Source organism: Rhinatrema bivittatum, chromosome 4 (genome assembly GCF_901001135.1).
Source record: "Rhinatrema bivittatum chromosome 4, aRhiBiv1.1, whole genome shotgun sequence".
Classification (NCBI taxonomy): domain Eukaryota; kingdom Metazoa; phylum Chordata; class Amphibia; order Gymnophiona; family Rhinatrematidae; genus Rhinatrema; species Rhinatrema bivittatum.
In genome coordinates this window covers 249,913,325-249,927,006 of record NC_042618.1, presented here as the reverse complement: position 1 = coordinate 249,927,006, position 13,682 = coordinate 249,913,325, and the positions used below count along the sequence as shown (strand labels likewise).

At 45.1% G+C, this 13,682-nt stretch overlaps 1 protein-coding gene across 3 annotated transcripts in view; it reads left to right on the top strand.

Moving 5' to 3' along the window:
* Window positions 1-5,032: 5,032 nt before the first annotated feature.
* The window catches only part of DENND5B (DENN domain containing 5B), a 476,583-nt gene continuing 467,933 nt past the window's right edge, over window positions 5,033-13,682 (top strand). For all 3 annotated transcript variants that reach the window (XM_029600012.1, XM_029600011.1, XM_029600010.1), the window contains exon 1: window positions 5,033-5,565. In XM_029600012.1, the coding sequence (XP_029455872.1) occupies window positions 5,436-5,565 (130 nt within the window). In that variant the 5' untranslated portion in view covers window positions 5,033-5,435. The remainder of the gene's footprint in view (window positions 5,566-13,682) is intronic.

Below are 13,682 nucleotides of genomic sequence, written 5' to 3'. Positions count from 1 at the left end.
TGGGAATAACTCGAGGAATGTTAAGTCCTTGGTGACTTTGTGCCGGCACCACAGATGTGGCCACCGCTCAGCGCACCAAGTTCCCTGGAAATAAATCCCGAATCAAACGCCTCCTGCTGCATCTGTGAATAACTCCAGCTCACTGTTCTGCCTAGGGGTCCTGCCATAATGCAACGCCATTGAAGTCCTTTCCAAAGGTCTCCCACACAACCAGGTCACTCTTAATTGCACTGGAAACCCTTAGACGGTGGTGTTTTTTCACGCACCCCAGCTGTAGCAAGTGATAACCTGCGTAAAAAAGGCCCTGCCCATAGGAATCACCTTTGAAGCGAAGGTAAGTAACCCGATCAGGGACTGGAACTGCCTCAAAGTGGCCTTCTTAAGGCAGCGCATTTCAGAGATTGCCTCCCTAAGCTTAAACACTTTATCCTCAGGCAACCTGGACCGCTGGGCCACTGCATCCAGCTCAATCCTGAGGGAGGTAATTGTGGTAGCTGGTCCCTCCGTTTTCTCTTCAGCTAATGGGACACCGAAGTGTCTAGCTACCTCTTTTGCGATGACCAGTACGTTAAAGCAGTCAGCGCCGTTCCTCCCCACCAACAGGAAATCAAGGTAGGGCACTATCTGCCTTCTATCCGCATGCTGTTCGATTACCCAATGCAAAATGAACTGAATAATTCAAACAATGCGCCAGAGATTGAACAGCCCATCGGTATGCAGCGGTCAATATAAAGCTGCCCCTTGAAATGAAAACCCAGCAAGTGGAAAGAGTCCGGGTGCACCGGCAGAAGGCGAAATGCAGACTCTATGTCTCCCTTAGCCATGTGCACGCCGGATCCTGCCTCCTTGATCATCTGAATTGCCGCGTCAGATGAGGAGTACAACACCGCACATGAGGGACAATTTGGTTGATGACCGAATTACCAGGCGGGAAGACAGGTTATGTATCAGCCGGAAGCGTCCCGGCTCTTTTTAGGGAACCATACCCAGGGGGATAATACCAAATTTGGCGAAGGCGGATAAGGGAAGGGGCCCGCTATCCTGCCTAAAGCTAATTCAGCTTGCACTTTTTTCCTTGCCTGCTCCTAATGCATCGCTATTGAACGTGCATTGCTTGGAGGGGGTTCCAGCGTAATAGGGGCTATAATTTGACTAGGGATCCATGAAGCCGTGCATGAAGCCAGTATAAATCCGCTCAGCCTCGTCCTGGTAAGGATAGCGATCAAGCCATGGGCGCATTGCCTCAACGCTGACCGGGGTTGGGGCCCGTGAACTCAGCCGGGCGTCCCCCCCCCTGCTGCTGCTGAAAATTGTCTGTGATCTCTGGAGGTGCGACACTGAATGGCCAGGTGTGAACCGAAACCGCAGGTGGAGCAAATGTGTTTGAACTTACAGTTTTCCACGTGCAGTGACCAGCGTTGAACTGTCTGCATGTGTTTCGCCTCCCCGCACCCTGAAATGAACCACTCTCTCTCTCATGAATGAGCCCCTATCTCTCGAATAACTGCATTGATGGAACCGCTCTATCCGCCCATGAGGACTTCTGTAAAGTCATCTCATCCAACTACAGGTCAATCAATCTGTGCTGCCAAGAGATGGCGGGGTTTTGGGCCATGTTTTTCCGAAAACAAATGTCGTAGTTCAGCCAAGTCCAACCTCCCCGCCTCTGCGCTATCATAATGGTGTCCATGTATCTTATGAGGAAAGGGGGAATGTTCAGGCTCGCGTTCCACAATCCCGGTCATGAAAATGTGGAAAGCCCTGATCCAATTCTGAATTGTTCTTGGCCACTTTGGGTCTCTTTTCTTTCACCTCACTTGATCCCCCTTTCTCTGGCTCAACTTCCATATCAGTAATAAGGAGCGAAAAATATATCAATATAATCCCGCTTCCATATTTTTTCTTTAATTGATGCTGGCACACTGTGGGCTAAGGATGTGACCCCACATAAAACATCGCTCGCTACTTATGGCGCTGGATTTTGAGAAGCCAAACTGGCGGGGGCTAAGGGAAGGATTGACGTCTAGTGTGAACTAAGGCTGGCAAACTGTTAACTGTTGATTGCAGCACTGGAATAGAGGGTGGGGTTGACAGGCAAGGGGTAGCCTGAGTAGTAGGGATCCTTTCTGCCTCAGTAACCACTTGCCCATTACTCTCATGCTCAATCACAGGATGAGAACCCCAGACTACCGCTGCCGAACCTCTTTGCCTCACATTCTTCCCTCTTATGAGGAACAGAACAAAAGCAAAGCGACACGGCTAACACCCTATCAGTATCACTGCAATCAGATGACTAAAAAGTATCACAATTCGAAGGCTTACCTCGTCCCCTGTCATATGAAGTAGCCTCTGTGCTAGGAGCCGTGGAAGCTGTAGCCAATGGGTCGGGGGCCGGCGAAGCTTCCCCGCAACCTAAGACCGTCATGGAAGCCCCAGTGACGCATCAGGGCCAATTAATAGCTTTTCTGGGGCCCACAGGACGCCTTTCCTTGTCCGCTAATGCCCCTAGCTGCTGTGATTTGGCACTCCTCTTGCATAACGCTGACCACTGACCCTGCGGAGCTGAGGAGAGCGCTGTTATATCCTGCACTAGTTCGTCTCCTGGTGAGCACTCGGGCTCTCCTGACGAAGCACCTTTGCCCCGTCCGTGAGACGATGAAAGGGGAGACCCCACCATGCGCTGCCTTACCCACTCCATTCCGTGCGCAGCTGCATGCTCTTTAATTTCTAACAGGCACTGATCCGTGTCACTTACAGCTGGTGCTGCAGTATTTGATGCCCCCTGCTTTTTGCGCCTGCACTGCCCTGCGGTCTGCTTGCTCACTTTTGGCTTGATGATCCTGTTCTTAACCTCGGTCTTTCTTACCGCCGAACCTTTTGAGACCCAGGTCGGGGCTGCTGGCGCACGCAAGGCTGCCGATTTTGGGCAGCCTGCGCACGCCGAGCCGCGCAGCCTGCCTCCGTTCCCTCCGAGGCCGCTCCGAAATCGGAGCGGCCTCGGAGGGAACTTTCTTTTGCCCTCCCCTCACGTTCCCCTACCTAACCCACCCCCCGGCCCTATCTAAACCCCCCCCCTACCTTTATCCATGGATTTACGCCTGCCAGAGGCAGATGTAAATCTGCACGCGCCAGCGGGCTGCTGGTGCGCCAAGACCCGACCCGGGGGCTGTTCTGGAGGGCGCGGCCACGCCCCCGGAACGCCCCCGGGCTGAAACCACGCACGCGGCACGTCCCCGAAACGCCGCGGCACACCCCCAAAACGCCCCTTCATGCAAGCCCTGGGACTTACGCGCGTCCCGGGGCTTGCGCGCGCCGCCGAGCCTATACAAAATAGGCTCAGCGCGCGCAGGGGGGGTTTGGGGTAGGTTTTCGGGGGGTACGCGCGTACCCCTTTGAAAATCTACCCCATAATGTGCACTGCACCGCTGTGGCCTTTGTCCTTTGCTGCTCCCCAAAATGGCTGCTGCCAAGTACTGCCACCACAGCATTCAAAGACATGCACTGCAAACAGGCCACTGGCCCTTTAAACACATAATGTGCACTGCACTGCTGTGGCCTTTGTTCTTTTAGGACGCTAGTAATTATAATATAAATGATACCTCATACAACAGCGGGGGGGGGGGAATCGGTTTATGCTATATATGTGATATGAGATGGCTATTTAATAATACCTTTAAACATATATACCTATGTATTGCTAATCCTTGAAATACCAAACCCATATCTAAGTATGCAAATACCCATTACACCAGGGCCCTTGGCCTTAAAAGAATAAACAGGCCTCTAGCCTTTTTAGCCGCCCTAAATACTAATTAGTAATGTAACAGGGGACATTACCATGGGGCCGCTGGCCCTATAACAAAACACTTCTAGCTGAAATAAATTTAAGTACATATGGCCCTTTGCAAGGGGCAACAGCAATTTAAAATTACCTGCATTTAACATAAACTGGCTGAATGGTGGACATATATTGCTGCTAATCTTTAATTACCCGATTCTATATATATATAAATATATAAGTTTATATCTTCTAGATGCAATAAATTAATTAGAACTGTAGTGAATTTAACATTACACCAGGGCCTCTGGCCCTATAGTATGGCAGGCTGCCAGCCTTTTAGATGCCATAAATAGTAATAAATAAGCGGAAAAGACAATTACCATGGGGCCGCTGGCCCTATAAACAAATACTTTAGATGCAATAAAAGTTAAACACATAGATTTGAGGGCCGCTGGCCCTTAAACATAAGCAATAATAATACAATTAAACGTATAATAATAAATACAGGACCGCTGGCCCTTTAAGGATATAGAATTAAATACCTTTGGCTTAACTGTTCAGCTCGGTTCACCAGCAAGCTGCAGGCTCCAGTTAAAGCAAGGAGGAAAGAACGCCATGCCTGGCTCCCTGATTTCCAAAGTGAAACGAAAGGGAAAAATTCTGCCGGCTGTGCCAGTGGACTGGCTGCACCCCATGCTGTGCCTAGCAGAAAGAAAGGGGAGTGCCCCGTTTTTCCAAGGCTGATTCAGGAAAGACTAAGCCCCAACACAAAAGGAAAAAGCTGAAATGCTGTACCGGTTGCTCCCAGCCCTGCCATGCCTGGCAGGAACATTAACCACTGCAATGCTGAAATGCTGCCTAAGCTCCTGAAATGTATTCAATGTTGCTTCTGCCGAACTCCCCCCCTCCCCTCCTGAGTCTTAAGCTTCCTCCTCTTAAGCTACCTCCTTCACATGAACTGCAAAACGCTACAATTGTCCAGCATGGGCCTGGCCAGAACAGAACCTTAAACTTACTCAGCCACCTGAGAACCGCAAAACGCTACTATGTTTTCAATGCTGCACAAGGGAAAGAGGAAGCCCTGCCGATGAAGCTCTCTGTGCCTGGCCGAAAAGGGGGGGGGGGCCTGCCCACGCTGGCTCTCCCTTTTCTACCTGCCCCCGCCCCCACCCCCACTCCTCCCCTGGCCCCTGCCTAGCCCTGCCTACCTTGCCTTCCACGCCCCCATTGTGTCCTGCTTCCTTAGCTGAGTCGCAGGTTCTGAAGCGCGAGAGGCAGAGCGCGTGAGGGAGTGCTTGCCAGGCACGCGCGTGCTCATTATCGTCCTGATCCCGGGATCAATCACGCGCGCGACCCTGTTTGCTTCTTTCCTGTCTTGCCAACTCGGCTTTTCGCCCAGCGATTCCTCCGCTGAGGAGGTGCTCGCACTGGCGCTCGGGAAGTGAGTCGGCGGAGAAAGTCCCGGGTCCTCGACGCCCCACTCCCGAAATGGAACCGAGGGTTGTGGTGCCGCCGCTGCCGTCCTGTTATTGACAGAGGAGAAAAGGACAAGCAGAAGGAACAAGGCAGCCGCGCTGTAACGTGCACCGCTGCCTCTGAGAGAGAGAGAGAGAGCGCTGCGTCCCTATCACGGAGCTGCGACCGCTGCCGCAGGATGAGCGCGAGCGGCCCCGCACCCCCTGGCTCCGCTGCAGCCTCCGGCTCAGCTCCCTGCCGCTTTGCTCACTACTTCGTGATATGCGGGACCGACGCGGACAGCGGACTGGAGCCCGACGAACTGGCCGGTAAGCACGGGGCCAGGATCAGTCTGGGGAGGTAGGGCTCCGGCATAGCGTTTCCCAGCTACTGCTGTAGACACCCTCGCTATCTGTGGTCTATTAAAAGTACCCCATTCGATATGAAAAGGAGGATATTTAGACGAATGTGGCTCACTTCTATGCTGGTCGATGTGAGATGTGGTTTCGGGTTGTCAGGCATTCACACTTCCCTGACTTTTCTGTAATGATTAGTCTCCCTGTAGATTTTCCCCTCTGAAGAAGCCTCTTACTTATTTATATGACACACTTGGTGTGCTTTTGTTAATCTCACCTTGCAAGATCACTGCTATTTATAGCGCAGTCAAAAGCAATTGATGCTGTTTGTGACTATAGAGACTAGTGCCGGCTGGGGTTCATCGTTTGTGTATTTTGGGCTACAGTAGTTCTGTCATCACAGGTCCATATCAGTGACACCCATCAGATGAGCTATTTGATTGACTTACATTAATTGCATTTCTGCAAGAGTTTTGGTGGTGTGTTGAAATTACACTTTCATTTTAACAAATTATGACATTTCTTAATACTGTTCATTTTTATGCTTTTCGCTACCTTTTTTAAAAATTAATAGTGGTATAATATAGTTCAAACGATTTGCAAAGGTTCCTATTGCACTTTGGCCATTTGTTTGTGATCCGTATTAAGATGACTCCTGGAGAACTGGTATTGGCACTGGCAAGAGAAAAGATACAGGAGCTTTTGACTGTGTTGTAATCTCTTCGTATTGCAGGCTGGACTTTATCCTTCATTTTTAACCCCTTCCATATCTCCCATATTGTCAGCTGATAATCGCCACACGCTCCTCCTTCCAACAGGATAGATTTGGCAATGTTTTGATTTCAAAGAACCAGAAAACTACCTTTGCACTTTACTGACGAAGTAAAACGTGTGTAGTGTTATGCACTGTGCACGTCTGTTGCTCACTTTTAAAGTGCTCTTTGTTGGGTAAATTATTAGAATTACTTTTGAAAGGCACTGGTTTAATTTTGATTGCATAGTATTTATTATATGTAATATGTATATTAAAGACGTGCCAAAATATTTTGAATGGTTTCAGCAATTTGGACAGGCAAAAACGTAAACATATCTTTCTTTTTTACTTCTGCTTTGTTTCTAAGGCAGAATGTGGTGTGATATAACTTTTGTTTTGTTTTTTTTCCCCTTCATGGATGTGTGATCAGACTAAAACTGTCTTAGTTTCATCTAAACACCTGCTTGCTTTGCACAGCTGTTGTGTACTTGGTCGAGATCAGTGAGTGGCTGTTTCCATCCTTTTTTTGGGGCGGGAAATGGGTTGAACTAAACTAAATTGAACTCCTGAGAAGCTGTATAGAGAAAAATAATATCTATTATTAAATAATATTTTGATAGTGAAATGGAATTGCATTGCTAGTGCAGCTGATCATGGGATCAGCTAGAGAATGTAATCAATTAAACAAAAATAAATCAAGCAATATGATAAGTAGGATGAGCTTCCAGTTCTTGGAACTGGGGCTGGGATCTGGTGCTATGAGCCTTCATTAGCAACTACTATATTTGGGGATTTTTATCCCCTTTCAACTCACCTAGGCCAGTGACTACAGCCACGGACTTGACTTGCAGACCTTTCACCCAGGTTCATTCTAGAATCCTGCGATCATGGGCCACTAAGTGTCACTGTTGCATGATGATGAGGATTCCCTCCCTCTTTAGGGGGTTGAGTGCTGCTCTCCGCAGCATCCTCTGCCCCAGCCCTAGCCGCGCCAGGAAGTGGAAGCCTGACCTGGAAATAAGACCCATGTTCTCTGCATGATAGTGTGCATCACTGCCACTGATCCATTAGGCCAGCCTCACTAATCTTTATTTTTTTTCTGATAATTTTAATATTGAATGTAAACCATTGAATGAAAGTAGCAGTGAATTTTTGGGGAGTTATGTTAACATTTTCCCGTCTTCTAAGGAGCCTGATGATACTTGGCTCAACTTTGTGCCTGATAACTAAATTTTGTATTACTATATGTTTCATTTTTATGCAGACAGGATCCTTATGCCCTGTAATCCTATTGGTGCGCACAAACATAAAAAGGTGAATTTTAAAAGCCTGGCGAGCGCCAAAACCAGGAGATAAGTGCACACCTTGGGCCAGCATGTGCCGAGTAGATTTTAAAAGCCACATGCGCGTACATGCATACTTGCCTCTACGCGCACAAATGAAAAATTCCGAAAAAGGGGTGGGGCATGGGTGTTCCTGGATTTCACATTGAAATTTACACACAAATACTTACACACACAGGTGCGCACCGGGGTCTCCTGCTGCGAAACCTTACTTCTGCTATGGATGGCATATAAGTCGTAAAAGAAACAAAACTAATCAGAGTGGGATTTTAAGTGTTGGGGGTAATAGGGCGAAGGAAGGCTACTAAACTAGGGAGATTTGGAAGACCTATCCCTTACCTGGGCGAACTGGGAATGAATTGGAAAAACTGGCAATGGTGTCAGCATATGTGACTTTTTAAAAATTCCCACACTTATGTGATAGAAGCAGCATTTGCACGCATAGGTGCGTGTCCACTTAAAATTATGCGCCTATGTGCATTCGTTCAGGCTATTTTATAACATGGGTGCATATACGTGCATATGTTATAAAATGGCCGTGTCTCTGGGCTGACGAACATGCGCATGTGTGTGCTTGTTTAAAAGTTACTGTCACAGCCTTTACTAGGTGGCTATTGCTGCCCAAAAAATGTAGAAGGACATTTAGTCAGGGGATATTTTAAAATGACATGAAAAGCTCACAATTCTAGAGGCAGCAAGGTGAAAATTGATTTACCTTTCATAATTGCTGCAGTAATTGTCCATTTTAGTTTTATTTATTTATTTAAGCATTTTATATACCATCATTCCAAAAGAAGATCACAACGGTTTACAAAAACAATACTCATAATATAGATTAACATAATACTTAAAACATATTTAACTCAAGGTTTTATAAAGTAATTTGTGCTTAACAATTTCCTTTTCAGAAGACTTCATACATTAGAGAGTTGTTTTAGGATACTTTATATCGCTCATTCCTTGTCATTCATTCTTCAAGCATTGTGTATAGTGATATGTTAGATCGTATGCATTTCTGAAGTGCCATGTTTTCAGTTAACAGACATAGCGACTCTGGTAGAGAATTCCACAGTTTGGGGCCTGCTATGGAAAACATTTTGTTTCTTACTTGCATTAGATGTGTATTTCGCGTTGATGGTACAGGTAATAGACCTTTATTTTGTGATCTTAGAGTTCGTTGTGGTGTGTATGGTTGGAGATTCACATCTATTAAGCAATTGTTTCTGTTGTTGATGATGATAACAATTACAGATTATACTGGATTCTAGCTTGTACTGGCACACATCAGTGATGGGGTGATGTGGTTGAATCTCCTTGCCCCTAATTAGGAGTCTTGTAGAAGCATTTTGTAGTAACTGTAGCGGTTTAAGAAGTCCTGAAGAAAGGCGTAGTAATAGGGAGTTGCAGTAATCTGGTTTCAACCAATGTAGTATTCTCAGTTTGGAGTATTCGGTTTTAATTAATTTATGTGCTTTTTCATTGTGATGTGCTCATCCATCTGTATTCCTAGGTCTCTTTAGCCATACAATTTCAGTTTTATTTGTGTATAGTGTTAGTTTAAGCTTTGTCAGTTTATGCTGTATTGCCTTCATGTATGTTGAGAGTGTCAATGTTGTATTTTCAATTGATTTGGTGTAAGGAATGTAGAACTGAAAGTCATCTGCATATAAGAAGAAGTTGATACCTACTTTTGCTTGCAATGTACACAAAGGAAGCATATTAATGTTGAAAAGTGTTACTGATAGTGCTGAACCTTGAGGGACACCTGTATCGATAGGGAATGTGTCAGAGATATGGTTGTCCAGTTTGACTTGGAACGTCTTGTCAGCTAGGAAAGAAGAGAACCATTTGAGCAATTCTTCTCATCTGGTGGCATAGTAGGGAATGGTCCTCGGTGTCGAAAGCTGTTTTTATGTCTATTAGAAACAGGATATAAGATTTATCAATGTCAAACCCCTGTAGTACAGGGTCAATTAGAGAAACTGGTAGTGTTTCTGTTGAGCGATCTTTTCTGAATCCAAATTGGTTTGGATATAGAATATCATTGTTTTCCAGGAGGTTTTTCCAATTGAGATAGCACTGCCTTTTCTAGTACTTTTGCAATAAAAGGTAACTTGGATATAGACCTGTAATTGTCCAGTCGTCTATTCTACCAGTTTTATTTTTTTAGGATTGGTTTGATCATAGCTTGTTTTGCACTATAAAAGACCAGACCTTCAGAGAGCGAGTGGTTGATTATGGTTGTGATAGTTGGGGTGATTGCGTCATGTACTAATTTCAGGGAACTCGCTGGAATTGGGTCTAGTGAGTGGATCGTTGGTTTAATTTTGGGATAATTTGATTTATTTCCACTTTAGAGACTGTTGAATGTGTTCCATATAGGCCACCCTTGCTTTTCTTCAGGTTCTTTAGATGGCGAGCAAGTGGAGAATTGTGTTTTTAAGTTATTAATTTTATCTAGCAATGAGGTGTATCTCAGAGTAAGTTACATTCGGGTACTATAGACATTTCCCTGTCCCTAGAGGGCTTACAATCTGTTTGTAAATGAGGCAATGGAGGGTGGAATGACTTGCCCAAGGCCACAAGGAGCACCAGCAAGATCTGAACCCTGGCTGTCTTGGTTTTCAGCCCACTAGGCTGCTGCTGCTATCTCCATTGGAGAACTACTCTACTTTTAGTACCTCTGCAGTGCGAACCAAAAATCCTGTGTGGTGTAGGTAGGTGAACAGCATGATGTGTTATGATTTAAGTTGGGACATCACGTAAGTTGTGAAATGTGTAGGGATCTTCAATTTTATTTTTTTATCCTGGGTATTTCAGTGTTTATTACAAAAAGTGGAGAAAATCAGTGGCAAAAACTGACATGATCTGGGTAAATATCAGATTTTTTATTGGTGGACAGAAGCTGGGACTGTAAAAATAGAAATAATAAGCAGATAAGGATCCTAAAGCAGGGATTCCTAACTTTTATAAAGAGGCCACATATCTTTCAAAATGATTGACAGGATTAGCTTTAAAAATATGACCTCTTCTTCCAGCATTTCCCCTGTTCCTTCCCATAGCATCTCCCGCTTTCTCTAGTCCTCTCCCAAAATCTCCTGTTTGTGCTTTCCATCTTTCCCCCTCCCATTTCTCCCTCGTGTCCCTCTTCACAGCATTTCTCCTCCCCCCTCAGCATCTCCCCTAACTCCTTTCGCCTCACCCTGTGTATTATCTCTTCCTTCCTCTCCCCCTAGTCTCTCCCTCTTTTTTTTTTTTCTTTTTTTTTCACCCCACTCAGTACCCTCTTCTCTCTTTTTCCCTCCTCCCAGAAGGACACAGCTTATTGTGCCTTCCCGTCTCAGCAGCGGCTCCAGTGACAGCTTTGGCCTTCCTTCCCTCCCCGGCAGCAGCTCTGATATCTCTCCTCTAGTGCAGCTCCAGGGGTGACTGCAGCTTCGGTGGTGAATCCGGACTCCCCTCTCCTCCATTAAGTTCCTTTTTCCTGGTGTGGTGTGAGCATGCTGTTGTGGCTGTAGCATGCATGTATATGCTGCTCCTGTGCCTTTTTTTTTTTTTGCCACAGGTACAGTCCGGACATAGTTCCTGTGCATGTCCCACTGTCTGTCTTCTAGGGGAGGAGATGCTGGGAAAACATTGTGGGCCCTCCAGCTATGGTTTTGAAATTGAGGTGAAAATCTGTTTAAACTGATTTTCATCTTTCCCATTTAAAAATGGGAATTTGTCAGTAGAAATCAATTTAAACTGAAAACAAAGGGGGCCCTAGAAATGTGTTACATTCTCAGTATTGGCAGCCAGCGAAGGTTCAGATAATCCTGTCCTGGTGATTTTTGGAACGCATTGTAAACAGAGAATGATAGATGTATTTAATTTAATTTTCATGTAGGTCTCTGTGTGATAAATTGATTCGCTGAGGTGTGCATGTGTGTGTGGTAGCTAGCCGACACATACTCTGTTAAATCAGGCAGCGTTGGGAAATCATCTGTGTTGAGTCCGGTCCGCTGTCATTGGAGGGGTTTTACTTCTGAAGTAGCTGATAATAGGTCAGATTCATTGAGGTCTTTTCCCATAGAGGGGAGAAAAAGTTAGAGAATCAGGCCTATGTACTTCCGAAAGAGTTCCTAAAATAGCAGATTTTGACGGGGAAGCATCAGTTGACTCAATGTAAAAACATTTATCACTCTGCTGCCTCTCATTGTTTTGGAATGTGTGTATGCTCTTATCTCAGTTGACGTTGAGTATATGTGATTTATTAATAATTGGGCTGCAAGGTACTAGTAGCTGAAAACTGTAATCTCTGTAGTCTGTAGTACCTTTGGTAAAGTACCAAAAATCATTTTTTAATACATGAGATTTAAAGAACTTGCAGGCCTCATCTTTAGCTCTGTGAGGACTCAAAAGCTCATGAGCTAAAACATCTTTTTTGTTTGTCCTTTAAATGGCATTGCAGCCTACAGAGAACCCATTTAATAATTGGATTAATCTGTATTTTGCTTGCAAGATCATGGGCTTCATTTAATAAGCATTTTTATTTCTCCCAGAGTCACAAAATGGGGGTGGAGGGGTAGGGAAAGCCTTAGTAAATCAGGCCCAAGATGTGCTCCAGCGCTTTGTGAACAGGGCTGCATTACAGATCTTTTGTTCTGTAGGATGCAGGCTGGAATAGCACCGTAGTTGCCCAATGAATAGCAACTTTCGTTTTCAGTTTACCTGCGAGAGTAAAAATTTTTAGCCAGAAAAATGGTCTTTTTTTTTTTACTGATTTCTTTTGTTTTTGTTCTTATATTAAATATTGATAAATTCCCAGGACAAATAAAATAAAAAATAAAAATGAAGGTCCCTACCAATGCATAAAAGTTGTGATTTTAAGCGGAGCTCCGTTTTCTGCAGCAGTTTGGACAGTGTAACCCTTTTTCAGTGGATAGTCTGTATCCTTTCTGCCCTCCCTCACCCCCTCTCTCTCTTCCACCCCCCCTCTTCTCCATATTTGTTCTCCCCTACCCTCCATTTGAATCTCTAAATTACTGTACTCCCCACTGCTGTTTTCTACCATCTACCTACAATGTGTCATAGTTTTAAAGTTATTGTATTGATAATATCATGACCCCTCCAGCTTAAGTGTCCTCCTTAAGATATTCTCTTAAATATAGTTCCCTTAGTAACTCCTAAACTCCCTACTCGCACACACATATATATCTCTTGTATTTTTATTATATAGTTCTATTTATTACAATTATATCTCCTGTATATTTGTTTCCACATTGTTATACTGTTCTTTGTAAGGGGCTCTGCCCATAAGTTTTCAGTTGTATGTAAACCGATACGATGTGCAAACGGCTATCGGTATATAAGAAACCTCAAATAAATAAATAAATAAATAAATCCTAAAGGACCATAAAACAATTTCTTCGTTGGGGCTAGCTCCTCAGTGTCTTTCCACCTCTTCTTAGCCCAAAGGGTGGGCCCTTTCTGTTGGCAGGAGGAAGGATAACTTTGATGGCCCAGGGCAGGAATAAACTCCCTTGTAATTGTTACCATAGCTCTTCAGGACAGGTAGCTTGACAAAACAGGCTGCACTCACAGGATGGGTGTTCAAAATGAAGTATACTGTGATTGATTGATTGTTAAGAAATCAATAGGAGCAAAAAAATAAAATGTCCAGTTACACCCAGGTTCTTCAGCCATATGGGAATACAAGTTTACATTGCATCTCACTCTGTGGATGTGTCCCTTAGTACTGGGGCTTGGAACTTGTGTATCATCCATGGGGAGGGGTGAAAATCAGTCCCAGGGTGGCGGGGAGTATCCCAACCATGATGTATGTCCCCTTCCCCACAGTACCTGAAGTTCAAATGGTGCTCCCGAATTCCAACCTGTCCGTGGTTCTTTGTCCTATGGTGGAATCTCCATTGGGGGTCTCCAGATGTCTTCAGTCCTCTTCATACCAATAACCAGGGACCTTCCTGGAGGAAATGTCTTTACTAGAAGCAGTT